The sequence below is a fragment of the Phacochoerus africanus genome, chromosome 4 (genome assembly GCF_016906955.1).
Source record: "Phacochoerus africanus isolate WHEZ1 chromosome 4, ROS_Pafr_v1, whole genome shotgun sequence".
In the NCBI taxonomy this organism is placed as follows: domain Eukaryota; kingdom Metazoa; phylum Chordata; class Mammalia; order Artiodactyla; family Suidae; genus Phacochoerus; species Phacochoerus africanus.
In genome coordinates, this window is record NC_062547.1 from 59,868,679 (window position 1) to 59,896,055 (window position 27,377).

At 49.9% G+C, this 27,377-nt stretch overlaps 1 protein-coding gene across 1 annotated transcript; it reads right to left on the reverse strand.

The window, feature by feature from the left end:
• Positions 1-417: 417 nt before the first annotated feature.
• Positions 418-26,128, reverse strand: NCAN (neurocan). Its single transcript, XM_047776447.1, has 14 exons — positions 26,055-26,128; positions 24,727-25,146; positions 21,128-21,302; positions 20,890-21,017; positions 20,100-20,393; positions 18,626-19,222; positions 16,978-18,435; positions 12,766-12,882; positions 11,513-11,626; positions 8,865-9,023; positions 7,685-7,767; positions 3,986-4,130; positions 3,070-3,252; positions 418-2,815 (listed from the first exon to the last, which is right to left on the reverse strand). The coding sequence occupies exons 1-14, from the start codon at positions 26,125-26,127 to the stop codon at positions 2,670-2,672; spliced, it is 4,092 nt and encodes a 1,363-aa protein (XP_047632403.1). The 5' UTR covers position 26,128; the 3' UTR covers positions 418-2,669.
• Between the last annotated feature and the right edge of the window lie 1,249 nt (positions 26,129-27,377).

Genomic DNA, 27,377 nt, shown 5'->3' on the forward strand with positions numbered 1-27,377 from the left:
CCACTATTGCTCATTATAGCTCTAACTTCTCACTATAGCCCGTGTGGCCCTGAGTGATCCATCCTCTGTCTCTCTGACTCATCTCTTTCTACTCCACCTCTATCACTCCACTCCACTCTATGGACTCTTTGCTATTTCCCAAATGAACCATGTTCCCTTCTGCAAGAGGATTTTTGCCTCTGCTCTTCCCTCTGCCTGAAAATCTCTTTCTTTTTTCCCTTCCTGGACTAATTAATGCTACTCCTCCTTTAGATTCCATTCACCTCCTCTGGGAAGGCTTCTCTGACCACCTCCCAGGAGCCATGTCTATTCATTTCCCTACTCTCTCCCCAGCACCCAGCATCATACACAGCACATAATAGCTGCTCATTGAGTCCTTGCTGAGGGTATGAAGGAAGGGAGGTGTCAGGAGGCAGGTTGAACTGTTAAAAAATTTTATTAAAATGTCCAAGAAGTACATTAATATCCACAGTGTCAGATACCACAGACCCACAGAACACTGCAGCTGACAGCGAAACCAACGGAACCCAAAGCTGTTCACGCGCACACACTCACACGCATGCCACGCACGCGGCACACGCAAACACACACGCATATCTCAAAGGGAAAGACCAAAAGACAAACCACCCACTTGAGAAAAGATCAGAGCCCCCTTCCACCACTGAGCTGGGATGGGGGCAGGGCAAGGGGCTAAGGGGGCCAAGCGCAAGGGGCATAAACCAAGACCCCCCCCAAAAAAGTTGCATCCTCAGAGCACCCCCCAACACTCCAAACAAAGGAAAATTCTTTTGTGATATGGATGACTGAAGATGTGTTACTGTTTTTATATTTTTTAAACCAAGAAGAACTATCAAAGCTAGAAGGTAAACCTATATCCCTGGGCTTTCTCAACAATAACCATAAGGTGCAACAGTGGGTTATGTCTAGAGCAGGGAAGACTAAAGACCATGGTCAAGGAAGAGGGTCTAGTTTGCCCTTCTCAATCTCTTCCTAAATCTTTCTGTGTGTTAGAGCATGGGTATGTTTTAATTCCTTCTCCCAACATAGACAGCCGGGTTAGGAGTCAGACAGAGGCAGGACCAAATCCTTACTCCTGTTTTGCAAGCCAGTGCCTTTCTCTTATCTGAGCCTTAATTTTGTCTTGTGTGAAATGGGGAAATAATGGTTTCTAAGTCACTAGGCTGTTGAGAAGATTCAGGGAGGTGGGTGTGTAAGTCCTTAGCATGGTATCTACTTCATAGTTGTCAACTATGATTATGACTTCCTGGGAGGGATATAGGCTCAGCCAACACATTTTTTTCTCTACCGAATCCTTAGATGGACCAAATATTTGCTTATTTTTCTCTCCTACAGAGGGCCATTCTTCACTGTGATTTTTAACACTAATCCATGGATGTTACCCACGCTAGCGGGTTTGAGAGTGGACAAAGGACATGGAGAAAAGCTGTGGACCTTTCCTGCCAGAGATCAGAAAGCTAAATCCTGACTTCTGGCTTGGGGAGATCTTTTACAGGTTGAAGATTCTGGGGAGGAAGGCAAGGTGAATTCTTTGCCACTTAAAAAATTTAAAAATCAAGAGGAAAAAAATACGTGTGGTGTTTCGGTTTTTAACACTATGCATCTCTCTACATGACTGCAGGCAGATGCCACTACTTCAAGTTTTAAGTATTTCTAGTCCACCAGGCAATGAATGGAGACAGGGATGTGGTGGGGGGAGGGGAGGGGCAGGACCCAGGGCAGGGGCACTATCAATGTCTGCTTGGGCACTTAGCTAGAAAACTTGGCACTCCTTGGTCCAGGAAGGAGGTTCTTTGTCTCCCTGAGAAATGGAGGGGGAAGAAATCTGGGCTCGTTGAGCCCCAAACATCCTATCATCTGTGTGTGTGTATAAAATTCCCACACATGCAGAACCACCAAATCTCAGCACTGGACTAGACCTGGGAGGGCAAGCAATACAGCTTCCCTTCATTGCCCACAAATGGCTCTGACTACTCTGACCCCTAACTCAGAGGACAGGGAGGGAGGTTGTCCTAGAAACATTCCTAAAACTTAGTACATTAGAATCTCCACACCCAATTGATCCACCAAGACTAGGGACCAAACTTGGGCTGAAGTCCAAGGTAAAGGAAGAGCAGTCCTTAAGTTCAAGCAGTGTCCTTCCATGTAATTTTCTGCTCGCAACGCCAATGACCTTCACTAAAGGACTTCAGCCTCAATTTTAAGACATCTGACAGTTTAGTAACTCTGAATCTCAGGTGGTAAAAGAAATTCCTTAATGAGAATCCAAACACACATTCTTGCACCCTCATCAAAGCCTTATTTCAGCAACTGGCAATCAGCCTTGCCAACAAAAGACTAAACAAGTGCAAAGAATGATCTTTGCCAATTGTGCTTCCCTCCTCTGGGAGATGCTCCCAGAGTTCAGCCTGACTAGAACTGACTTTTCAGACACATGGCTACACCTGCCAAGAGGACCTTGTGTATGTAAGAAAAAGGAGAGAGGATCTTTTTACAAGCAGTTATGTATGGGCAGGGGGGCGGGGGGGGGGAATGTGGTTTGGGGCTCAGGGGCTTCTAGACCCTCTTGTTTCTCTCTGGGCTCTGTCTCCCCAGGTAAAGGCTCCAGGGGAGGTGTGGGAAAGGGGTTGTGCTTTCTTTTGCCTGGTTCTTCAGCAGAAATTCCCTTCTTCCTTCTCCCAGTCCTCCACAGGGTGTTTCTTGTGTTTTCTGCGCTCCTTGCGCGATTTGTGGTGACGATGCTGGTGGTGGTGTTGGTGGTGGTGGTGGTGTCGCCGCATCCGATGGGACCGTCTGGCTGCAGGGAAGTGAGGGAAGACAGGGAAATGGCAAAAGCTGGTGAGAGGTGGGTGGCCTGATGCGGCAGGCCTCCTCGGGGGGGGAGAGGGGAATGGGGGAAAAACCAGGCAGCCTGGTAAGTTCTCATTTATCTACAGGCTGTATTATCAATCAGACATTCAGCCAGGTCAATATGTGTGGTCAGGATATGTTTAACTGGAGACTAGAAATAGTTGGAGATTTGTACTGGGGTGTCTGAAGGAAGCCACTTACGCTTGGTGCAGACGATTTGGGGCCAGTCCCATTTGCCATTGCTCCGGCACCGGATGGTGGCCATGTGGTGCTGGGCGAATCCTTCGTCACACTGGTAGCGTACAGTGGCATGGACATTATACTTGGCCTTGCGGGCACCAATGGGTGAGGCATTCTCCACTGTTGGAGGGGGACCACACAGCACTGGGGACAGAGGAACCTCCAGTTAGAGAAGTGGACAGGACTGGAGCTGAACTGGTTTCATCTCTTGTTGAAATGAACCTTCAACAGGTCCTGCCTTTTACCCAGCTGTGACCTCAAAGGGCTAGCTAAAGTGAATATGTCTGTCTTCTTGACCCAGACCAGGAGCCCCTGAGGGACAGGAGCCTCCTGGACACACCCTGCCCCCTAATTCTTATGCATGATGGGAATGAAGGAGATGGGAGGCAAGAATAATCTGAACAAGTGAAAGGAAGAAAGGATTTGAAAACTGGCAAAGAAACAGAAGCAAGAATGAAGAAAAGTATAAAAGAAAAGTGGACATGAGAATCCATTAAAATGTTTCCTTAATATGTAAAGAGCTCTTACAAATCAATAAGACCAATGAGCCAATAGAAAACTAGGCAAAGGAGATAAACAGCAGGTCACAGGAAAGCAAATATATACATATAGCTTATCAACATATGAACAGCTGGTTATTCTCATCCTCAAAGAAGTGTAAACTATGATAATAAGGAGATACTGGATTTTTTTCAGGAATTGGATGAACAAAGAACAAAAAGTTTGAGAACACATGGAGTTGACAAGGGTGCTGAAGAGTGAAAATTGGTCTGGACTGACTCCTACATTTACATACTGAAAACAATGAACCAGTGACTATGAGAGGCAGGAGAGAAGAAGGGGGTGGGAGAAGGGGGGAGGGAGGATAGCAGCATACCTGTGCCCTTCTTACAGACATAGGGGAGGTTGTAGTTGCAGGGAACATCATTCCAGCGCCCACTCTCATGTGCAACCATCACCACACAGTCCTCCCCGCCCGCGAAGAAATTGTCGGGCTGGTTCTCCCGCCAGTTCTCATATTGCTGTAAGAATGGGGAGCAGGGGTTGCTCAGGGAACCAGCATCCTGGCCCAGGCTCTGGCACTGGCACTGAGGGACTCCCCTGGCCCAACCACTCAAACTCCTAGGGACTCAGTGTTCCCATCTTTACAATGAGCACTGTTCTGCTTGCCCTGATGGTGGCTGACACTGCAGTCAAAGTCAACCCTCCTCTGGCTGCAAGGCTTCAGTGCTCTCCTCCCTGGGACTCCTGCTTCCTGTATCATTCCCTGATAGTCCTCTTTCCACATGGATCACTCACTGTTCCAGAAACAGATGAACAAAAAGGTGACCTCAAAGTGAAAGTCCAGGAGGACTTCCCTGAGGAGACAATAGGAGAGGTAAAGACTCAAGGACAAGGAAGATGTGGGCAGGGAACATAGTTCTAAGCAGAGGGAACAGCTAGTGCAAGGACCCAGAGGCAGGACCGAGATTGTCCTGTCTGAGGAACAGAATAGAGGCCAGAAGGGCTGAAGCTGCTTAATCCAGTTCAGCTGTGGTCACAGAGTGAGCAGGGTCCAGTTCTCATGGTAGAGGAAGGGAGACAGATTTTTTTTTTTCCTTTTTTTTTTTTAAGGGCCGCATATGGAGGTTCCAAGGCTAGGGGTTGAATTGGACCACAGCCACAGCAATGCCAGATCCAAGCCACAACCTACACCACAGCTAGTGGCAACACCAGATGCTTAACCCACTGAGCAAGGCCAGGGATCAAAACTACATCCTCATGGATCCTAGTTGGGTTCATTAACCGCTGAGCCAGAATGGGAACTAGATTTTTTTTTTCTAATTGTGATAAAATTATAACATAAAATTTACTATTTTAACCATTTTTAAGTTTCCAGTTCACTGACATTAATTAGATTTACAAAGCTGTGCAACCATCACCACTGTCTATTCCCAGAACATTTTCATCACACAAACAGAGCTCTGTACTCATTAAACTGTCACTCACCAACCATCCTCCTCCCAGCCTCTGCAACCACTGGTCTACTTTATGTCTCTATGGATTTGCTTATTCTAGATATTTTGTGTAAATGGAATCATACAATGTGACACCTTTTATGCCTGGGCTTTTTTCACTGGGCATTATGTTTTCAAGTTTTATCCACACTATAGCATGCATCAGTGCTTTTTTTGTTCTTCTTTTTTGGCCACACCCATGGCATTTGGAAATTCTCAGGTCAGTGAGAGAATCTGAGCTGGAGCTGCAACCTAAGCCACAGCAATGCCAGATCCTTAACCCACTGCTCTGGGCTAAGGATGGAACCAGTGCCTCCATAGAGACAAGCTGGATCATTAACCCACTGTACCACAGCAGGAACTCCCTGTTTCTATTATTATTTTTATTTTTATTTATTTATTTATTTTGCTTTTTGCTTTTTAGGGATGCACCTGCGGCATATGGAATTTTCCAGGCTAGGGGTCAAATGGGAGCTGTAGCTGCTGGCCTTATGCTACAGCCACAGCAACATGCGATCCAAGCTGTATCTGCAACTGACACCACAGTTCACAGCAATGCTGAATCCCCAACCCACTGAGTGAGGCCAGGGATTGAACCCGCATCCTCATGGATACTAGTCAGATTCATTTCCACTTCGCCACAATGGGAACTCCTGTTTTTATTTATTTTTTATTATTTTTTTTGGCTGTGCCCACAGCATGTGGAAGTTCTTGGGCCAGGGATTGAACCCATGCCACTGCAGTGATAACGCCTGATCCTTAACCCAGTGTGCCACAGGGGAACTCATTTAATTTAGTATTCATTGTGTGGATGGACCGCATTTTGTTCATCCATTCATCCAGGGACGGTCATTTTGGTTGTTTCCACCTTTTGGCTACTGTGAATTATGCTGCTGTGAACATGGATGTACAAGTATCTGTTTGAGTCCCTGCTTTCACTTCTTTTGGGTGTCTATTTAGGAGCAGAATTATTGGTTCATGTGGTAATTCTAGGCTTAACTTTTTGAGGAAGTGCCAGACTGTTTTCCACAGCAAGAGGTGATAGATTTTTTTTTTTTTATCTTGAGAGAGCTCAAAGCAAGATCTGATGTATGGTTTTTTTTGGCTGCGCCTGTAGTGCATGGAAGCTCCTGGGCCAGGGGTGGAACCTGCACCATAGCAGTGACCAGAGTCACTGAGGTGACAATGCCAGATCCTTAACCTGATGCACTACAAGAGAACTCCATGATGCTTTATTTATTTATTTTTTAGGGTCTCACTGTTGGCATATGGAAGTTCTCAGGCTAGGGGTCAAATTGGAGCTGCAACTGCTGGCCTACATCACAGCCACAGCAACACCAGATCAGAGCCTTGTCTTCGACCTATGCCGCAGCTTGTGGCACTGCCAGATTCTTAACCCACTGAGTGTGGCCAGGGCTCAAACCCACATCTACATGGATACTAGCTGGGTTCTTAACCCAAGAGCCACAACAGGAACTCCCTGATGTATAATTTTTAAAAAGTGTCTGCGGGGAGTTCCTTGGTGGCATAGTGGTTAAGGATCTGGTGTTTTCTCTGCTGTGGTTCTGGTCACTGCTGAGGTTTGGTTTTGATCCTTGACCCAGGAATGTGTGCATCCAGTGGGCATAGCCACAAAAAAAGAAAGGAAGGAAGAAAGAAAGAAAGAAAGAAAGAAAGAAAGAAAGAAAGAAAGAAAGAAAGAAAGAAAGAAAGGAAGGAAGAAAGAAAGTCCTTATGTACAGGGTTTACTTTTGGGGTACTGAAAATATTCTGGAACTAGATCAAGATGATGGCTCCACGATACTATGAGAGTACTAAAGTCACTGAATTCCACACTTTAAACCGATTAATTGCATTAATTTATTATTATTATTATTTTGCTTTTTAGGGCTGCACCTGTGGCACATGGAGGTTCCCAGGCTAGGGATCTAATCAGAGCTGTAGCTGCTGGCCTACACCACAGCTCACCGCAACGCTGGAGCCCTAACCCACTGATCGAGGCCAGGGATCAAACCCACAGCCTCATGGTTCCTAGTCAGATCCATTTCCACGGCACCACAATGGGAACTCCTAAGCTGATTAATTTTATATTATGTCAATTTCAACACAAAATTTTCCAGAGCTGCCAGGTAAAGGGCCAGGAGAGTAGGTAAGAAGTGGTGAGGATGGGGAGCTGCTGCAGGCGTCCACCTGAGTGCTGAGGGAGGCTGCACAGGCAGGGGAAGGTAGGGAAGTAGGCACACTTGAATCCATGGCTGGAGGACTAGACAGAATAAGCTAGATGGAGATGTCAAACCAAGTTAGAGGTTTGAAGCCTCAATCACTGGGTAGACCGGCAGTTTACAGGGCTGGGAAGTCAGGGGTAATTAGGGTTTCACTGAAGTTCCTTTGCCAACTCCAGCCTCTCAGAGCCTCTGGGGACTTTGGATTGCCACCTTTGGTGATGATTTTGCACAAGACAGTAAAGTCAAGCCAGAGGGCCTGACTTTTGCAGCTTACCCAGAATGCTTCATTCTAGGCAGGGGTCTAGTCAACTCTCTGACTGCAGGGACCCAGGCTCCCAAGCTGCTGCCACTCACCAGCCCCGTGTTGTCCGTCCACTGGAAATCCCTCTCCACAATCCTGTCGTTCAGACCGATCCACGTGTTTTCACGCCCAAAACCTGCAGGGGAGGGGTTTGTGAGGGCTGGGTACCTGCGCCTCTCCCAGCCGAGGTTTCTGGCTGGAGGCCAGGTGGAGGGTGTGGGAGGGGAGACCAAACCCCCTCCCTAGCCTGAAGGTGGGCTTGAAGGGATAGCGGATGAAGGTGAGAGTAAGGGGGGGTATCCACAGCCCCTCCCCAGTTTCAGGTGTGAGCCAGAGGGGAGCCCCCCCCCCAGTCCCTAGCTGGCTGCCCTCATACCTAGGGGATGGGGATGGGGCACAGAAAAGGTTAGAATTAGGCTCCTGGCCTTGCCACAATTTGTGGCTTAAACAAAAGGTCAGAGGAAAGAATAAAGACAAATCTGAGGAAATCTGAGGAAATAAGAGAGTAAGGGATAAGAGAGGTGGGGGCAGGGCTGAACACAGCAGGCAGGTGAGTCTGAATGAGCCAGTCAGTCACTGAGGAGGGAAGAAATGGCTGGATGACTGTGTTTGATTACATGTTGGAAACAAAACAAAACAGTGAACCAGGGAATGAACAAAGGAAAGAATTAACGGGGGACGGGATGGGGAGAACAAATGGATGAAAAAGGGCAGAAGGGATAACGAGTAAATCAATAAATGCCGGAATTAATGAATGAGACTCTCTTCTTTTTCTCTAAGTCTCTGCACAGCTCTTCCTCATTTCATCCCTCATGTCACAGATGCTTCTCCATCACCCTTTATTTCCCAGCTCTGCTTTAATGGTCATTAGTGCACTTAGGACTAGCTGAATGATCGTATACACTTATTTAGTTAGATTCTTACTTGTTTGCCTATATCCTCTACAAGAACGTCACTCCCTAAGGACAGGACAATGTGTATCTCTGTGCATGGAATGATGCCTGGCACATAGCAGGTGCTTGGTAATACTTGGGGAATGAATGAATGAAGTAAACAAATGGATTGATAAGTGAAGAAATAGACACTTGAATTAATAAGTGGTCAGAGCTTGCATTTATGAATACAGCTTCAGAAAGGTGGTATCTTCAGGACCCTGGGGAGTCGGGTGTTGGGGGGGGAATGCCCTGACAAAGGGATTGCAAAGGTCCGCCTTGCCCACCCCAGAGGCCCTACTGTTAATGAAGCCATGTTCTTCAGGTGAGTGGATGCTGGTCAGGTGGCCGGCTCGACGGCGGCAGTCCCTCTCGGCATCCTCCCATGCCCGTCGATGGGCGAAGTAGCGGTAGCAGTGGCCCTGGAACTTGTGCCAGCCGTGGTCACAGCCCTCAGTGTCTGGGAGGTGGGAAGGGAGCATGAGTGGACTAGCCTCTGGCCATGGCTTGCCTTGCCAGCCGTAAGCCCAGCCAGCCTACCAGAGAGAGGGCTCAATCCAAGGTCACTGTGGAGCTAGGCCACCCCTCCCCCTGGGCCCCTCCTCCAACCCCCACTTTGACCCCCCCCCCCACCCTTTCAGCTCCCTTTTCCCATAGTCACTTCTTTCCTCTGTTGCAGGAAGAGATTCCCTGGGAGATCATTACACTCGGCCCCTCTCATCCCAACTCTGATGTCTCTTTCTCTGATCTGGACACATCCTGGGAACTCAGGAAATGGTCACAGGAAGGCCTAAAATTTCCCTCCTGGGAAAAAGCTCAAAAAGACTTTCTCCCCAAAGGACAAACAAATGGCCAACAAGCACATGGAAATATGCTCAACATTGTGAATCATTAGGAAACACAAATCAGAATCACAATGGGATACTGTAACCTTAGACCCACTAAGATGGCTATAATGTTTTTGTTTTTTTTTGTTTTCTTGTTTTTTTTTGGCTGCCCCTCAGCATATGGAGTTCCTGGGCCAGGGATAAGACCTGAACTGTGGTTGTGACCTACGCCACAGCTGTGGCAACGCCAGATCCTTTAACCCACTGCAGTGGGCTGGGGATCGAACCTGCATCTCCACAGCAACCCGAACCACTGCAGTCAGATTCTTCTTTTTTTTTAACTAAAGTACAGTTGGGAGTTCCTGCCATGGTGCAGTGGAAATGAATCGACTAGGAACCATGAGGTTGCGGGTTTGATCCCTGGCCTTGCTCAGTGGGTTAAGGATCCAGCATTGCTGTGAGCTGTGGTGTAGGTCACAGACATGGCTCAGATCTGGCATTGCTGTGGCTGTGGTGTAGGTGGGCAGCTGCAGCTCCAATTCAAACCCTAGCCTGGGAACCTCCATATGCCGCAGGTGCAGCCCTAAAAGGACAAAAGACAAAAATAAAAATAAAAAATTAAAAAATAAAGTGCAGTTGATTTTCTTTGGGGGGGGTTACATATCTTCTTTTTTAAGCTTAACAAATTTTATTATATTTATAGTTGTCCAACCATCATAAAGTACAGTAGATTTTGCAGTCTGATTCTTAACCCATTGTACCACAGTGGGAACTCCTAAAATGAAAATAGTAAGTGTTGGTGAGGATGTGGAGAAATTGGAACCCTCATGCATTGCTAGTGGGAATATAAAGTGGTATAGCCACTATGGAAAATAGTCCAGCAGCTCCTCAAAAAGTTAAACACAGAATTACCACATGACACAGCCTTTCTGTTCCTTTGTATACACCAAAAAGAATAAGGCTGGGTGCAAGGGAGAATGAAAAGCAGGGGTTGAAACAAAAACTTGTACATGGGAGTTCTGGCGTGGCTCAGCAGGTTAAGAACCCAAATAGTATCCGTGAGGATGTGGGTTTGACCCATGGCCTCACTCAGTGGGTTAAAGAATCCAGCATTGCCATGAGCTATGGTGTAGGTTGCAGACAAGGTTTGGATCTGGCATTGCTGTGGCTGTAGTGTAGGCTGCAGCTATAGCTCTGATTTGGCCCCTAGCCTGGGAACTGCCATACGTTGCAGGTGTGGCCTTTTAAAAAATCATACATGAATGGAGTTCCTTGGTGGCCTAGCAGTTAAGGATCTGGTGTTAACACTGCTGGCGCAGGTTTGATCCCTGGCCCAGGAACTTCTGCATGCCATGGGCATGGCCAAAAAACCCCCAACTTGTACATGAATATTTATAGCAGCACTGTTCACAACCACAAGGGTGAAACGATCCAAATATCCAGAGTTCTCTTGTGGCTCAGTGAGTTAAGGATCTGGCATTGTCACTGCTATAGCTTGGGTCGATGCTGTGGTAGAACTTTGATCCCTGGCTTGGAAACTTTCATTTTCCACAGATGTGGCAAAAAAGAATAAACAAACCCTCAAATGTCCATCAAGTGATGAGTGGATAAACAAAATGTGGTCATTCATACAATGGAATATTATTCAGCCACGAAAAGGAATGAAGCACTGACACATGCTGCAATGTGGATGGGCTATGAAAACATCAAGCTGAGAGAAGCCAGACACAAAAAGACACATAGTATATGACTGCCTTTATATGAAACATCTAAAATAGGCAAATCCATAGAGATAGAAAGTAGATTAGTGGTTGCCAGGGGCTGGAGATGAGGAATGGGGAGTGACTGCTAATGGGGACAGGATTTCCTCTGGGGATGATGAAAATGTCTTGGAACTAGCTAGAAACAGTGGTTGCACAAGACTGTGAATGTACTGAATGCCACTGAATTACACGCTCTAAAAAGGTTAATTCTATATTATGTGAATTTTACAGCAAGAAAATTATTTGCCTCCTGTCCACAGAATCAGAGGAAGCAACCTGGAGCTCCATGTGTGGGGAGCCTGTGGCCCAGTACCCAGCCCCACTCCTGGTACAGTTTTGGGGTCTCGGCAGAGGCTCACCTTTCTCGCAGAGGCTGCCCGCATAGCTGGGGAGGCAAAGGCAGACGAAGGAGTTGACCTCATCAATGCAGGTGCCTCCATTCTCACAGGGACTGGAAATACAGTCATCTATATCTGGAGGGGAAGGTGGGGCTGAATCAGAGGTCAGCCTTACCTTGGCTCTCAGTCCCCACAGACAATCAGGCAGAAGATGCGGTCATGACCCTACCACCTATCCCAGACCTGGGTACAATGGCAGTGATCTGCACAGATGACCCAATGACTCTGAAGGTCAAGGGGGTGGAAACTCACACAAGTGATATGAATTAGCATCGATGAAAGCAGATGCTACTGGGCTGGCTGAAGGCCAGAGTGGGCAGAACGTTCCGCCTGACTCCAGAACAGTAAAAGTGGATCTGGCAAACAGATCCACAGAATGTCGAAGCTGAAGGGTCTTCAGAATGTGGAACCTAGGGAAACTGGGTTCCAGTGCATCTGCAAGGATGTGCACAGAGTCACGAAGCTGTTTGTAGGTACAGGGAGTTATCAGTTGAGCACTTCTTCTACCAATCCCTGTGTGAGGCATGTGTGATGCCAGGCAAGTAATTTCCACTCTGAGCCTTAGTTTCATTTTTTTTTTTTCAAAATGGTGACAATAACAGCACCTTCTCAACACTGGTTGTGAGTAGAGAGTCAATGGAAGAGCTCAAGAAATTATATCACATAATTATTGTTATAATTTCGTAATTTGTCATCTTTGCGGGGGGCATGCCCAAAGCATGCAGAAGTTCTCAGGCCAGGGATCGAACTCACACCACAGCTGTGATCTGAGCCACAGTAGTGACAATGCTAGATCCTTAACCTGCTGAGCTACCAGGAAACTTCTCTTGGGGCTTTGGGGCTAACAGCCAACAGTTCTGGTGGCAGGTGCTGATACCCTTGCCCACCCATGAGAGAGTAGGAGATGCCCTGGGGCACTTTGCTGGTGGGAGGTTGAGCCTTGCCATCCCTTTGTCTCCCCACAACCACCATCAGCACCACTTCTGACTGGTAGTAATGGGAAGCAGCACATCAGAGCTTCAGTATCCAGGTGAAAGCTCACCTGGTTGGTGCTGGGGCTGATTTACTAGAGGCAAGGAGCGAGGGAGGGGAAGGGAGCATCTGAAGCCAGTATTTTGTGATCCCTGAGTCCTCATGGGGTTGGCTGCTAGGGCAGATTCCAGGGCTTTGAGTCAATCAAGTCTAAGTTCAGATCCTGAGTTTGGGGTACTCACCGATCTCACAGTTCTCTCCAGTGAAGCCTTGGTCACAGCTACAGCCGTACATGGTGCCATTGGCTTCACAAGTGCCCCCATGCAGGCAAGGGTTGTTCTCACAGGGATCTGAAGGGACTGCAGGATGGACAGGCAATGCAGGAAGGAGTCAGACTAGCAGATCTGCCTCCCAGGGAATCCAGACCTCAGACCTCTAAAGGCCTTCTCATCCAACCCCTCTCTGTAGAGTGCCCTCTATAACTTCTCAGTAAGTGGTTGCCAGCTTCCTCTCTCATGCCCCTGTGATGATATTACTCTTTCCAGGAACTTCCCCAAAGTATCTGTGAGCTGTCCTGCCTGTAGCAAATTCCTTCCTTGGACTGAACTAGAATGGGCTTCCTGCAGCTTCTCTTAGGGAGTCTTTTCATAGAACGTAGTCTAAGTGTCCTCTCTAACTTGTCCGCCTCTTCTAGACACACCCTCCTGGTCATTGTGCTTCTCATACTTAGGGGCAAAGAAAGGGACATGGGTTCCAGATGGGGTATGAAGAGCACTGGGACCAGTGGGAACCATCGCCTCCTTCATCCTGTGGCTCAACTTCTTCTGATACAACTTCAATGGTCATACTGTAGACAAGTGGTGCATTATAGCAGTTACAACCATAGGCTTTGCAGTCAGAAAGGTTGGTTCAATCCCCGCCTCTGCCACTCACTAGGGGACGCTGAGCAAATTACTTCTGTAAATTTCAGTTGCCTAATTTACAAAATGGAAATAAAAATAGTTTATTCCTCTCTCCCAGTCCTGACCATAACACCATGTCTGGCTCTGTGTATATTGGACTAGGGCCTTTTGAGGGGTCTTAACATTGCTCAGGAGAGTCTTCCCTCCTCATCTCAGAGGTCCAGATGTCTTGGTGGGTGTTCTCCCTTCTGCAGCCTTGCAGGGGTAGAGCAAGGATCCCCATGTACCCCAGATGACCCCCATCTCTTGTCAGGGCAGTGTCAGCCCTTCCACTGCAAGACACTAGAACTGAGATCTAGAGAAGGGCAGGGCCTGGCTCCAAACCATACAGTGGGACACAGCCAAGATTAGCCTACCGGGCTCTGGAAGACTAGTTTAGGGGCCTCCCTCCACCCCCTAAAACCTAGAATTTGTTTCTGTTTTGTCCTGGTCTCGGGTCCCATAGGAAACTGAGATGCTAACAAGCTGTCACCTCTTCCCTGGTCTTCTGGCCTCCACCTTCACCCTCCATGGTTGTTCTCTCCACAGCTGCCAGAGGGAGCCTATGTAAACCTGAGTTAGGTCATGTCCCTTCTCTGCCTAGATTCCTCCATCGCTCCCTATTTCCCTCACAGGAAAAGCCAAAGTCCTTACCATAGCCCACAGGGCTCTACGCAGTCTTCCAGGATACCTCCCTGCCCTACTTCCGCCTCAATCCCCTTCGCCTACTCCATTCTGCCACCCTGTCCATGATATTCTGCCCACACAGCAGGCGTGGTCCTGTCTCAGGGCCTTTGTACAAACTGTTCCCCCTGCCTGAACTGCTGTTCCCCTAGATCTCTGCACGGCTCCTCTCTCACCTCCTTCAGTCCTGCTCAAATTTCATCCTAATCGCCTCTCCCAAACCAAAACCCACCCTGGCGTTCTTCATCCCTTGCTTTACTTTACTTTTTTTTTTTCTCCTGTCTTTTTAGGGCCATATCCGTGGCATATGGAGGTTCCCAGGCTAGGGGTCTAATCGGAGCTGTAGCCGCCAGCCTACGCCAGAGCCACAGCAACGTGGGATCCAAGCTGCGCCTGCGACCTACACCACAGCTCACAGCAATGCCGGATCCTTAACCCCTGGAGCGAGACCAGAGCTTGAACCCACAACCTCTTGGCTCCTAGTTGAATTCGTTTCCACTGCGCCATCATGGGAACTCTCCCTGCTTTACTTTTCTCTTTTGTCTTTATCATTTTCCAGCCTCCAATATAATGTATTAGGATCATTTCTTATCCATACCTCCCTCCTGCGTGGTGATGTTCCACATGGCAGCCACACATAGTCATTTACATTTAAACTAATTAAAATGGAATTAAAGTTAAAACAGTTCCTCGGTCACACTAGCCACATTTCAAGTGCTCAGTAGCCATGAATGGCTGATAGCTATTGCCTTAGATAGTGTAGCTCCAGAACATTTCCATCATTGGAAAAGTTCCAGGGTATGGCTCTAGAATGTCAGCATTCAGAGGACAAGGGACTCGGTCTCAACATGGTTCCTTGAATGCAGCAGGCATTCAATAGATGCTTGCTAAATGAATGATGGTAGCTCCTGCAGCGACTGAAGCTTGTCCCCGGGGTGGTAGCATGTGCCCCCATGGGTGGCCAAAGGGGCTCATGCCTATGTCTGTGTCTGGTGCTACCCCAGCACGTGCATGCACACGCGTGGAGCTGCCAGGCGCGGGGACGTGTAAGCCTCACCAGGTGCCCCGAACTGCTGACACCTGCCCACGGACTGGCGGTGACTCAGTCGCTTGCTGGTGCTGATTTATTTTTGGCTTCATTAGCATTTCTGCTGCAAGCAGTAGGTGAGTAGACGCCTGGGTCTCCCCCAGCACTGGCTGCCTCCCTCCATTCTGGCTGCCAATGGCTTGAGTCTGGAGCCAAAAAGCCAGCAAAGCCCAAGACAGATCCAGCCGTGGCCCTGGGGGTTCCTCTCAACGCACTTTCCTTAGCACCCCGCTACGTGTTTTCCCTCCCATCATTCTCATCACCCCTTTTCTAGTTCCTTTGGCAGTAAGCCTCCTTCCCATTGCCCATCCCCCACAAACAATCTCTATCTGCTCCCTTCTTGGACAAGCTTACCCCCTCCCAAGAACTTGAGGCTTTTTTTTTTTTTTATATAGGAATGAAATTAGCACCTCATAACCCAGTGATTGAGACACAGATTATTGACAGACAGCCAGATTCAAACCTTATCCTTGACACCCCCAGCTGCATGACTGCATATATCACTTGACCGCTCTGTGCCTATAGTCTCCCCATCTGTAAAGTGAGGATCATACCAGAACTTGTTCCGTAAGGACGTTAAAAGGATTAACCAAGATGATTCCCAATAGAGTGCTCAGAACAAGCCAAGCACACAGGCAGTCACTGATAAGCATCAGCCTTTATTGATTCATGCTCCCCTGCCCAGGGTCTGCCTGCCTCCTGGGTACCTAAGAAAAGAAGATGTGGCCCCAGACACAGCCCAGGGATGACAAGGTGGGTGATGAAAACCGGCACCTGCGACTTCCATCACCGCGACACTTTGCCTTCAAAAAAAGGAGCAAGTGTAAAATCAGTTGTGTTAATAAGAGTGTTTTGCAACTCAGAAAAAGTCTTTTAATTAGCTTCTTCTTTTTCTTTTTTTTTAAAGCTCACTTGACCGAAAAAACAGCGCAGCACGGCAGGATCTAAAAAATAGAGGGCTGGAATTTGCAGGCTGAGTTGTGGGCAGATCTGGCTCCAGGAGTGCAGGGTGGTGGTGGCTTTCTCTGGACTTTGCTGGAGTCAGAGTAGCTAAGGCGCATGAGGACTTGGGTGCCAAGTGAGGTTTGATCACTGACTAGCTGGTAGTGACATACTTTCCTGAGCCTCAGCTTACTGGCTACAAAATGAGGGTGATGCCCACCACTCTCACCCCTTCCCAGCACCCATTTTCCCTGTGGCTTGAGGCCCCCCCCCATGATTTGCACCACTGAATTCCAGATGCAATTCCCACTTACCCAGGAAGCCCTCCCTGCCATGCCTCCAACCTCTGGCCCTACCCTGTGGCAGGGCTGGGGGTGGTGGTGGTGTGTGTGTCTGTGTCCAGCTCTATCTTCCCAGACTGGGGCATCGCTGAAGGCAGTACCCCAGCATTGCACAGCCCTGTCGGCTCAGAGAGGACCTGAACATGATTTGTTGACTGTACTCATCCCCCAAACCAAAGTCTGCCCAACGCCTCATCATTCCCTCATTACTCGCTGTGCACAAAACACATCAAATGCAACTTCACCTCTTGGCCTCTGCCCAGGCTGGTGCCATTGCCAGAAATACATCTTCCTTAATTCAACTCTGCCCAATGAGCTCCCACCTTCAACATCATCCCCTGCTAGAACCCTTCCCAGGCACCCAAGAACAACCCTTCCTCCCAGCTCTGGGCTAACCCAGCCTCTGATCCCTGAGCATCACCACAATTGCCTGGATGAGACCATGAGATCTGAACTCACCCTCCTCTGTGCTCCCATTTGCAGGGGTCCCTGGCAGGGCTGGTTCCTCTCCACTTGCTGCCTCCAGCCAGAAGCTCTCCATACCTGGGCTGCCTCCCAGGACCTCCAGCTCAAACTCCTCTGGGCCCAGGGAGGCAGGCATCGGGGTGCTGAGGGAGTCCCAGGGCACTGTAGGCTCCCCTGAGGAAACTGAGATATGCTCGTCCATGCTGGCTGCTGTCGGTGTCCAAGGAGGAAAAGCAGGCTCCCCTGAGGGGCTGCCTTCAAGTGGAGGCACCAAGGTTCCCAGGGTTCCCTGAGTCACCATCTGGCCCTCTGGTTCTGGGTGGGATTGGAAGCCTGAGGAGGCCATGGTGGACGTGGCCAGGACCCCAACCTTGTCTCCCAGGTCCTGGGACATGAGGGATGTCACCACCCTTGTATCCACAGCCACTTGAGGACTCAGGGTGGGGCTTTCAGCTTCCTCAACCACATGGGATCCAGGTTCCCAAAGATCACCAGCATCGCTGGCATCCAGTGTGGCTGTGGAATCCATGGGACCCACTGCGGCTCCTCCATCTGTAGCAGCCCAAGCCTCCAGACTTGGGGTGATTGTGGGCATCAAGGAGACTCCAGGGCCCCCCAAGGGTGCAGATGGAGAGCGGGGGTCTAGCCCTTCATTATGCAGTGAGGGCCATGTGACCTGCAGGCTGGAAGTGGGGCTGTCTGCTGTGTTGAAGACCCCAGACTCAGACCCTGAGAATTCTCTGGCTCCCATGAGCTCAGTGGCAGTCTCAGTGGAAGTGAAATTTGCCACCACATTCCCATCTACAGAAGCATGTGGGCTGGATCTGGAGTGCTCAGCTTTGCTGAGCCCAGTAGGGCTGGTCCCCTCAATTTTTCCAAAGTCTGCCCCGGGGGTGTTAGGACTGGCTCCAGCTCTTGAGTCCATGGCTGCCTGCGAAGGGGCCGTAGGACTTCTTGCTCTGTAGCTGCTGAGTGTTGGGGATGTGGCCTCTCCACCTCGTCCTATCAGGCTTGAGGAGAAGGGGAGGGAATACACTTCTGGATAGATGGGATCCTGGGTGCTGGCCTTGGTCTCTGAGGCAGGGGAGGATAGGGCAGTGGCCACGTCCTCACTATGTTGCTTGACCCCACTGGCCTTGGTGGGGAGGGATGTAGGGTGTGATAGGAGCCACAGTTTTGGAGCACGAAGCATGGCCATGACAGGGAGATCTGGAGAAATGACCATGGGGGATGCCTCCCAAGGGGCAGTGCTGGGGCCTTTTAAGGGGTTGGGGACCAAGGCAGTGGCCTCTGAGGGGGACCAGGGCAGGTATGGGGTGGCTGGCCTCACACTGGGACCCTTGGTTTCCTTTAGCTCCTGGTCAAGGGCTCTGCTGGGGTCTGGGATGATGGGTGGGACCATAGTTGGGGGCCACAGCCAGGGCTCTGGGGGGCTCCTGCCACCAGGGGAACCTGCAACAATATCAACGGTAATTATAATTACCTCTCAGCAGCTCCTTCCACTGAGTGTTTCCTTGGCTCCAGGCCTGAAGAAGACGGATCTTCTTGAGGCTTGGTGAGGCCAGAGGACCCAGCTGTGATTTGGAGCTTCCACCCCCATCCCCCTTAAATCCCCAGGATCTCCCCCTTGGACCCCACTCACCAGCTCCAGGCACATCCACCTCATTGGTCAACACAGTCCAGGGGCTTTGACTCTGGCCACTCCCCAAGGCATCTGTGGCTTCTGTGGCCAGGGGAGGCTCCACATAATTCCCAGCAACCTCTGAGGTGGGGGGCTGGATGCTGCCCTCAAGCGCCCCCTTCAGCCCTCGCTGGGTTTCCTGCTGTTGGAAGTGGCGCCCATTCAACCCTTTAAATCGCCCCCTCCTCCTGGGCGTGGTGCTGGTTGCTGTTGCCTCTGTGTGCACACCTACTGCAGTGTTGGCCTCCATGCTGCTGGGGCTGGGAGCCACTGTGCTCAGCCTCACCTCCTCTGCCTCCAGTACAGGCCTTGAAGCTAGTGTGGGACCCCCAGGAGCAGGGCTGGCTGTCTCTGGAGACTCCTGCTTCTCTGCCAAGATCAGAGGCTCCTCTTCCCCACTGGACACCAGGGGCTCCTGGGAGTCTGGGGTGACTACCTCTTCCTCCCCCAGGTTGGGCTCCAGTTCGTGAGCAGGGGGGCCTTCTGCTGACAGAATCTCCCCCTCATCTCCAGATGATGGAGTGTCTGGGTCTCCATGTTGCGATGTAGGGTGATGAGCTGTGGGAGAAAGAGAAGAGGTTGTGTTAGGCCCAGGAAGTTCTGCCTGAAATCTACCCACATTCCAGCATGCTGCAGCACAGATATCTGTATCTCTGTCTTTCTGTGCCCCTCTGTCTCTCTGGCTTGTTTCTGGGAACCTCCATACTGAGAGATGGAAGTATAAAGTTATTGTCCCCACTGTTCAGACTGGGGCCCAGAGTCAAGGTCAGAGTCAAGTGGTCCTGGTAGAGTCAAGAGACAGGTGGTGGGTGAAGCTTAGGCAGTGGCCAACTCTCAGTGGGGCAGGTCAGATCTGGGTCATGGCTTCTCCACCTGGAGGGCAAGTGCCTAATGGGCATGGCCTTCCTACAAAGAGACTCTTCCCCCCCCCCCCCACTTATATGCAAGCCTCAGCTCCTAGGAGTGGAAGTTTGCAGCTTCTGAGGGTGTGGCCCACTCCAAGGCCAAGGGTCACGTCGGTCCCCCTCCCTGGGGGTGTGGCCTTGCTCAGTGGACATAGAAAGACAAAATATCACTTCCTTCCCAGGGGTGCTCATGGGCTTGGCTCCAGGTAAAAAATGCTCTGGTGGTGGTGGTGGGGTCTTTCAGGGACCTCAGGAGACAAATTTCCCACCCACTAAAAGGGACCTCTCCGCCAGGGCTTTGCCTTCTCTGGGGCTTGTCCTCTCCCAGGGCGGGGTTCCTCGAAGCGAGTCTCAGGGGCGGGAGCTTTCCCTGGGGTATGGTTTACCGCGGAGCAAGTTTTCACCTTCTACCCGGCCTCAACCTCCACTAGAAAGCCAAGCTCCAAAGGGCGTGGCCATTATCAAGGTCCTTGTCCTTGGGGCGTGGCCACCAAGGGACGCAGCCTCAAGGGGCGTGGCCTCACACACACCTCTGAAGCAGTAGGCATCAAAGCGTTCTCCCGGCGCTGGGAAGCCGGTGCGGTTGGCGAAGCGGTAGATGGTGCGCACGCCCGGGGCTGGGCCCCCGCAGCGCCGACGCGGTGTCTGGATAGGGTAGCGTACACTGCCATCCGCCAGCCAGCCCGGGTCGCACTGGTCCAGGCCCTCATGCCAGGCCAGGTGCAGCTGTCCCACCGAGGCCAGGACGGCGCCCTGGCGGCGGCACTGGGCACGCGCGCCGGCCAGTGTCAAGCGGCGGGCCAGGCCTACGTAGAAGACCTCACCTGCGAAGACACGGGAGAAGGTCAGAGGCATCCAGGGACTCGCCCTTTGTACCTGGGAAGGTGGTCCAACCCCAAATAGCCCCGATCTGGCCGGTTTTGGTTTATGGCTAAATGAGACGATGGCAGTCGCGCTGTGTGCGCCCATCGCCAAAGCATCACTGTCTCATGCAGTGCTAAGAGGGGGCTTCACTTTCTTTTTACAAGTGAGGTAATTCAGGCCCCTGAGCAACTTCAGCTTCAGAGAGAGGGAGGGGCTTCGGGAGGGGGGGTCTCAGTGAGGAAGAAGAAGAGGGGAGTAGGAAGGGGGAGAGGGGGACAGAGGGGGGAGGAGACTCAGAGAGGAGAGGGGCTTAGGGAGGAGAGGAAAGCTTAAGGCACCTGTGGGCCCAGGTCTTGACTGCAGGTTTAGGAGAGATAGGCAGGAACTTAAGGAAGGATAGGGTTAGGGAGGGTAAAGGGCTCAGGGAAGAGGGTATTCTGCCAGCCTTAGACTTACCTCCTAGTTCACGAGCAAAGCAATAAACATCGTAAAGTTCTCGTGGGTCTCGCCTCCCATAGTTCCTCACCCCTGGAAGGCTGCTACGGTCACCATAGCAACCAGGACGGGACTGAGTGATAGGATACCTGACAAGACAGGGTGGGGGTCCTCTCAGATGTGTGCTCCTGGGACTCCCCAAGCACCGTGTTTCTCGAGAGGCTAACTTTCCATCTCCCTACCCTGTGTACCCCCTCACCGAACTGTGCGGTCAGAGAGCCACCCGGCATCACAGTTGTCAAAACCATCCTCAAAGGCAGCCTGCAGATGCCGCGGGGCTGCAATGGTGGCAGAGCTGAGACGGCAGGCCTCCTGCGCCTCAGTGAAGGTCAGTGCATAGCGATCCTGGGCTGATCGATAATGGAACACAACACCTGTAGGGAAATATCCAGGACAGGGGGTCTGATTTATGCTGGAATCTTCAAGAACAGAACTTTCTCCCGCAAAATGCTCCCACCCACCCAGTCTGATAATAACAGACCCGTTGGCCTATACTGCCCTGTACCGCATCTGTTCACTCAGAACCAGGCACGGGGCTAGGGTGATGGTGGGGAGACAGGTATGCCCCCATTTTATAGATGAGGAAACTGACAATGGCCACAAAGGGCTAGAATTTGTCAAATATTTGCTACATAAAAAGTATTTATAGGGAGTTCCCGTCGTGGCGCAGGGGTTAACAAATCCGACTAGGAACCATGAGGTTGCGGGTTCGGTCCCTGCCCTTGCTCAGTGGGTTAAGGATCCGGCGTTGCTGTGAGCTCTGGTGTAGGTCGCAGATGCGGCTTGGATCCCGTGTTGCTGTGGCTCTGGCATGGGCCGGCGGCTACAGCTCCGATTTGACCCCTAGCCTGGGAACCTCCACATGCCGCGGGAGCAGCCCAAGAAATAGCAAAAAGACAAAAAAAAAAAGTATTTATAAGCATCAAATCATTGAAATCTTACAACCTTGTGATTATCTCCATTTTCAGAGGAGGAAACTAAGGCTCAGAGAGGTTGAGGGACAGTTCTAAGGCCACATAGCCAGTAAAAAGGGGAGCCAGAATTTATATCCAGGAAGAGCTGACTCCAGAGATAGCATTCTATCTAGTGCTCCTTGGGTCACAGTAGCATGGAAAAGAGTGAGAAAGAGATTCTGCCTTTAATGAATTAAGCACATGCACTGATCTGGGAAGCACAGGCAGCAATAGGCAATCAAATGGAATCACTGAGGACTCCCTGGAGTAGGTGACTTGTAAGCCAGGACATAAAACGTCAAATAGGTTCACTGTGACTCAAATTCTGATTTAGGGATGAGAAAAATGGCTGAGCAAGACAAAAAAAATTCAACATTTTGCTCCATCTTATCAAACTGAGAACTCCCAGAAGGCAGCAACTGAGTTTATTATGACTAGGTCCCTAGCACCAGGCTGATATGTGGTCGCTGCTCAATAAATGTTTGGAGTTCCCGTCGTGGTGCAGTGGTTGACGAATCCGACCAGGGACCATGAGGTTGCGGGTTTGATCCCTGGCCTCGCTCAGTGGGTTGAGGATCCGGCGTTGCCTTGGGCTGTGGTGTAGGTCGCAGATACGGCTCGGATCTGGTGTTGCTGTGGCTGTGGCGTAGGCCAGCAGCTGCAGCTCTGATTGGACCCCTGGCCTGGGAACCTCCATATGCCGTGGGTGCTGCCCTAGAAAAGACAAAAAAAAAGAAAATGGTAAAAAAAAAAAATTCGTTGAATGAATGAATAAACCTGGTGGTGGAATTCCCTTCTTTTAACCACTTAGCAGGTTTTTTTTAAGGTTAATTTTGAGAACAAAGGCCTTGGAAAGAGGATGATTGGTTGACCCCCTAAAATATGCAGTGAGATGCTGTTGGGTGGGGGAAAGACTGCTCCAGAATATGGGGTGCAGGGACTTTGCCCAAGGCCAACACAGGTTAAGGGAACATGACTTCCCAGCAGGAGTCCACAGGATCTTTTCCATACAACAGTTCATTTATTGCATCATTCATCAAATATCTATTGACCATCTTTTGTGTGCCATGCCCTATCCTAGGACTTTGCTTCAGTAATTTAAAAAATATATACTTTTTGCCTTGTTCACCTTGATCTTGATGGGTTAGGAAAATAAAAACGACAGTGGATATTTCTTTTTTCTTTTTCTTTTTTTTGTCTATTTAAGGCTGCATCCACAGCATATGGAAGTTCCCAGGCTAGGGGTTGAAATGAAGCTGTACTCGTCGGCCTATGCCACAGCCACGCCAGATCTGACCCACATCTGCCACCCACACCACAGCTCATGGCAGTGCTGGATCCTTAACCCACTGAGTGAGGCCAGGGTTTGAACCCGTGTCCTCATGGATACTGGTCGGGTTTGTTACCACTGAGCCACAACGGAACTCCAGGAGATATTTCTTCTTTTTCTTTTTTCTTTTTTTTGTCTTTTTGCCTTTTCTGGGGCTGCTCCCTCGGCATATGGAGGTTCCCAGGCTAGGGGTCTAATCGGAGCTGTTGCTGCTGGCATACGCCACAGCCACAGCAACACGGCATCCGAGCCGCATCTGCGACCTACACCATAGCTCACGGCAACGCCAGATCCCTAACCCACTGAGCAAGGCCAGGGATCAAACCCGCAAACCCGTGGTTCCTACTCGGATTCGTTAATTGCTGAGCCACGATGGGAACTCCAGGAGATATTTCAATAGAAAGAATTTAATACAGAAATTGGTTAAACAGGTAATTGAGGACTGTTATGTACTTAATATAGATTTTCCTTTTTCTTTTCTTTCAATGTTTTTTGGTTGGTTGGTTGGGTTTTGTTTTTTTTTTTTTTTGTTTTTTAGGGCCACACATGCAGCACACAGAAGTTCCCAGACTAGAGGTCAAATTGGAGCTGCAGCTGTCGGCCTATGCCACAGCCATGGCAATGTCAGAGCTGAGCCACATCTGTGATGTACACCATAGCTCATGGCAACACCAGATCCTTAACCTACTGATCAAGGCCACAGACTGAACTGGCATCCTCATGGATACTATCTGGGTTCTTAACCTGCTGAGCCACAACAGGAACTCCAATGCATATTTTCAATCTACCTTTTATTCCACTTTATTTTATTTTTGGCCACATTTGTAGCATGTGGAAGTTCCCAGGCCAAGGATCAAATGTGCACTATGGCAGCAACCCAAGCTACTGTAATAGCTTTAACCCACTGCACCATAAGGGAACACCTCAATCTACCCTTTAAAAATAACTTCACTTAAAAAAACCACATATTTATTTTAAAAGTAAATTTGTATTCCTGGAGTTCCCGTCGTGGCTCAGTGGTTAAGGAACCCAACTAGTATCCATGAGGACTTGGGTTCAATCCCTGGCCTTGCTCAGTGGGTTAAGGATCCAGTGTTGCTGTGAGCCGTGGTGTAGGTTGCAGACGCGGTTCGGATCCCAGGTTGCTGTGGCTCTGGCGTAGGCTGGCAGCTACAGCTCCGATTAGACTCCTAGCCTGGGAACCTCCATATGCCAAGGGTACGGCCCTAAAAAGACAAAAAGACCAAAAAAAAATGTATTCCTATTTTAAATAGGAAGCCAATATTCTTTGTTTTATGTGAAAGTAGGTAACCATGAGATTATGAAATCCTGTAAAGTGCTGCTCTCTCTTAGCTAAGGAGATGTTAAAGAGAAAGGGGTACCATGGAGACTTTCCTCATGGCTCTGTCAGAATAACTGAAAGTGTATCACTGTTCAGGGAGTGATTTCTAAGGTGACACTCAGTGGATGGGATTCCCAGTCCCAGCCTTAGCCCCTCCCCTTCCCCCAACTGACCCGTCACCTCCAGGGGCACCAGGTCCTGCTCATCCTCGATGCCCCTCACCACCTGGCAGCGGTAGAGCCCGGAGTCGCTGGCCCTCAGTGGCCCCAGTAGCAACGTGGCGTTGGCCCGGTGCCGGGGGTAGGCAGGTAGCGACACACGTCCCTGCCAGCCCTTGGCCACTCGAACCACGTTGTCCTTGGCCACTAGGATGGGCAAGTCCTGCCGCTGGCCTGATGCAGTCCGCACCTTGGTCCACTTGATCCGGGGGGCTTCTCGGGCTGCACCTGGCCGTGGCCGCAGGGTGAAGAGACAGGGTAGGGCCACCAACTCTGCCAGTGCAGCCCGCACCGACCCAGACCCCACCTTCTGCATGTGGAGCCCTTTCTCGGCAGTGGCGGCAGCAGCAGCAGCAGCGGTGGCGTCCTGTGTGCCTGGGGTGGAGAAGGTGGAGAGAGGGCCTGACTCAGAGGCAAGGACCAGCAGAGACTGCTATTTTCCTGTCTTTACAGATAGGGAGACTGAGGACAGAGAGGTTAGGTTGCCTATGCAACATCATAACGCAGTACACAGATCTGTGATCTGCACCCCAATCTGTGAGCAGAAGGTCAGTAATGGGGTAGAATCCTTTCATAGTTCTGCCTTCAAAGTCCATATCCTGAAGGCCAGGGATGTGACTCTAAGTGCCACTGACTCACTATGTGGCCATGGGAAAGTCACTGTTCTCTGCACCGTGATTTCCCCAAAAGTTAAATGAGAGGCAGCCATTGGAAGGGAAATGGTGTTTGTGGAGTACCTTCTATATAACAGGCACTTTATAAATAGCAATCAGCTCATTTGATTTTCATAACCATCTGCAGAGGTAGCCGTGTCTCATCCTCTTTGGAGAGTTGAGGAAATTGAGGCTCAGAGATATCATCGTATTTGTGTAAGGCCACAAAGCAAATTAGGAGGCATTTCTGAAGTCTGGGCATTGGACCACCACTGGGGAAATGCAAGGAAGAGGCGCACACAGACCTTTATATCTATTGCCCCATCCATGGCAGGCATCACTAATCAATCTTTGCACTATTCTCTCCCTCCCCCCTTTCTTTTCTCTCTTCAGCTCATCTCAGCAAAACAGTGAGAGGCGGGAACCTCTAGTCTCTGCTGGCAAGGACTAAAAATAACCTCTCAGGTGTCTTGTTCGCTTTTGACTGTTCAAAGACTTTTTTCATCTATTCTTGTTTTATTCCCCAGACCAAGCCAGAAAACCAGCAGGACAAGGCTCTCAAGTTAAAAACCTGCCCCATCTTGTCAATTGTCGAGACCCTAACCTCTCCCACCCCAGAAGCCAACTCACCCTGTTCCCCAGCCACAAAGAGCAACATCTGCAGAATCAGGAGGCCTGACACCCAGACAGACATGGCCCCCATCCTGGACCTGAAACAAGATGGAAAGGGAGGAAAGGGTGAACACAACCCTCCTAGACAGTCAACATAAAAGGACCAATTCCCCTCTCTCTGCAGATCTGAAAATGGGCTGAGAGGCCAGTGTGTCACTCAAGGTCACACAGTCAGCAAGCAAAGGCTGAGCCAGGATCTGAACCCAGGACCAGTGACTTCAGAATCCCAGCAGTGAAATCTATTTTTTTTTTTTTTTTGGCTTTTGTCTTTTCAGAGTGGCATCCACGGCATATGGAGGTTCTTAGGCTAGGGGTCAAATCAGAGCTGTTGCTGTTGGCCTACACCAGAGCCACAGCAACACACAGCCGTGTCTGAGACCTACACCACAGGTCACAGCAACGCTGGATCCTTAACCCACTGAGTGAGGCCAAGGATCGAACACGCAACCTCATGTTTCCTAGTCAGATTCATTTCTGCTGCGCCATGACGGGTTTCATTTCAGCAGTGAAATCTTATAGTCAGATTGTGGGTGCAGGAGTAAATCAAACCTGGAGTTGTCCCTCTGCCTGTTCCTTGCTGTGTGACCTTGAGCAAGTAACTTAGCTTCTCTGTGCCTCGGTTTCTTTGCAGGTCAGATGGGGATAATATCAGGTAGTTGGAAGGAATAAATGAGTCAATACAGTCAATACACATAAAATGCTTAGAACTGCCTAGCATGAAGGAGTAAATTTCAGCTGTTATTATTATTATTGACTTTAACATAGCCAAGATCAAAATCCCATTTTTTTCAACTTGGGCTTCCAAATCAAATATGGGGCTCCTAGAGGGCAGCAGCCAGTCTCAGACAGCCTGGGATCCCCAGTTCTGGCATCAGGCTGGCCTCCAAGCCGGGCTTTAATCTGGGTTTGCTGACTGACACGATTCTCAGCTTCAATTCCAGGATTTGGTTGTCGCTAAGATTCTATTCCTGGTTTCTGGGATTTTTGAGGCGCTGCCAAGTCCCAGCTGGAGAAAGAGACCTCGCCCTTGCCCACCCCATCTTTCCCATGAATTTGCACTGACTGAGGAAAATGCCTCCTAGGTCCACAGAGAAGTCTGTGGGTCCAGACTTCTATGGGGGTTGTGGCACGAGAGCATGAAGTGGACAAATATTGAGCACTGTCAGCAAGGCCCATTCCAGACACTGGGACACAGACCTCACATTCTTCCAGAGACTAGAAACCTAGGGGTGGTGGCTCCTCCCCAAGGCCTCCTACCCCTCTGGAACCTTGCTCCCCATG

Bases quoted from the DNA above. Each gene is read 5' to 3' on its own strand.
- NCAN (XM_047776447.1), bottom strand. From the start codon at position 26,127: ATGGGGGCCATGTCTGTCTGGGTGTCAGGCCTCCTGATTCTGCAGATG. The intron at 20,394-20,889 runs GTAAGTCTAAGG...GTGTCTTCGCAG, and splicing joins CTTTGCTCGTGAACTAGGAG to GTGAGGTCTTCTACGTAGGC. The intron at 12,883-16,977 runs GTGAGTTCAGAT...TCCATCCTGCAG, and splicing joins AAATGGGAGCACAGAGGAGG to TCCCTTCAGATCCCTGTGAG.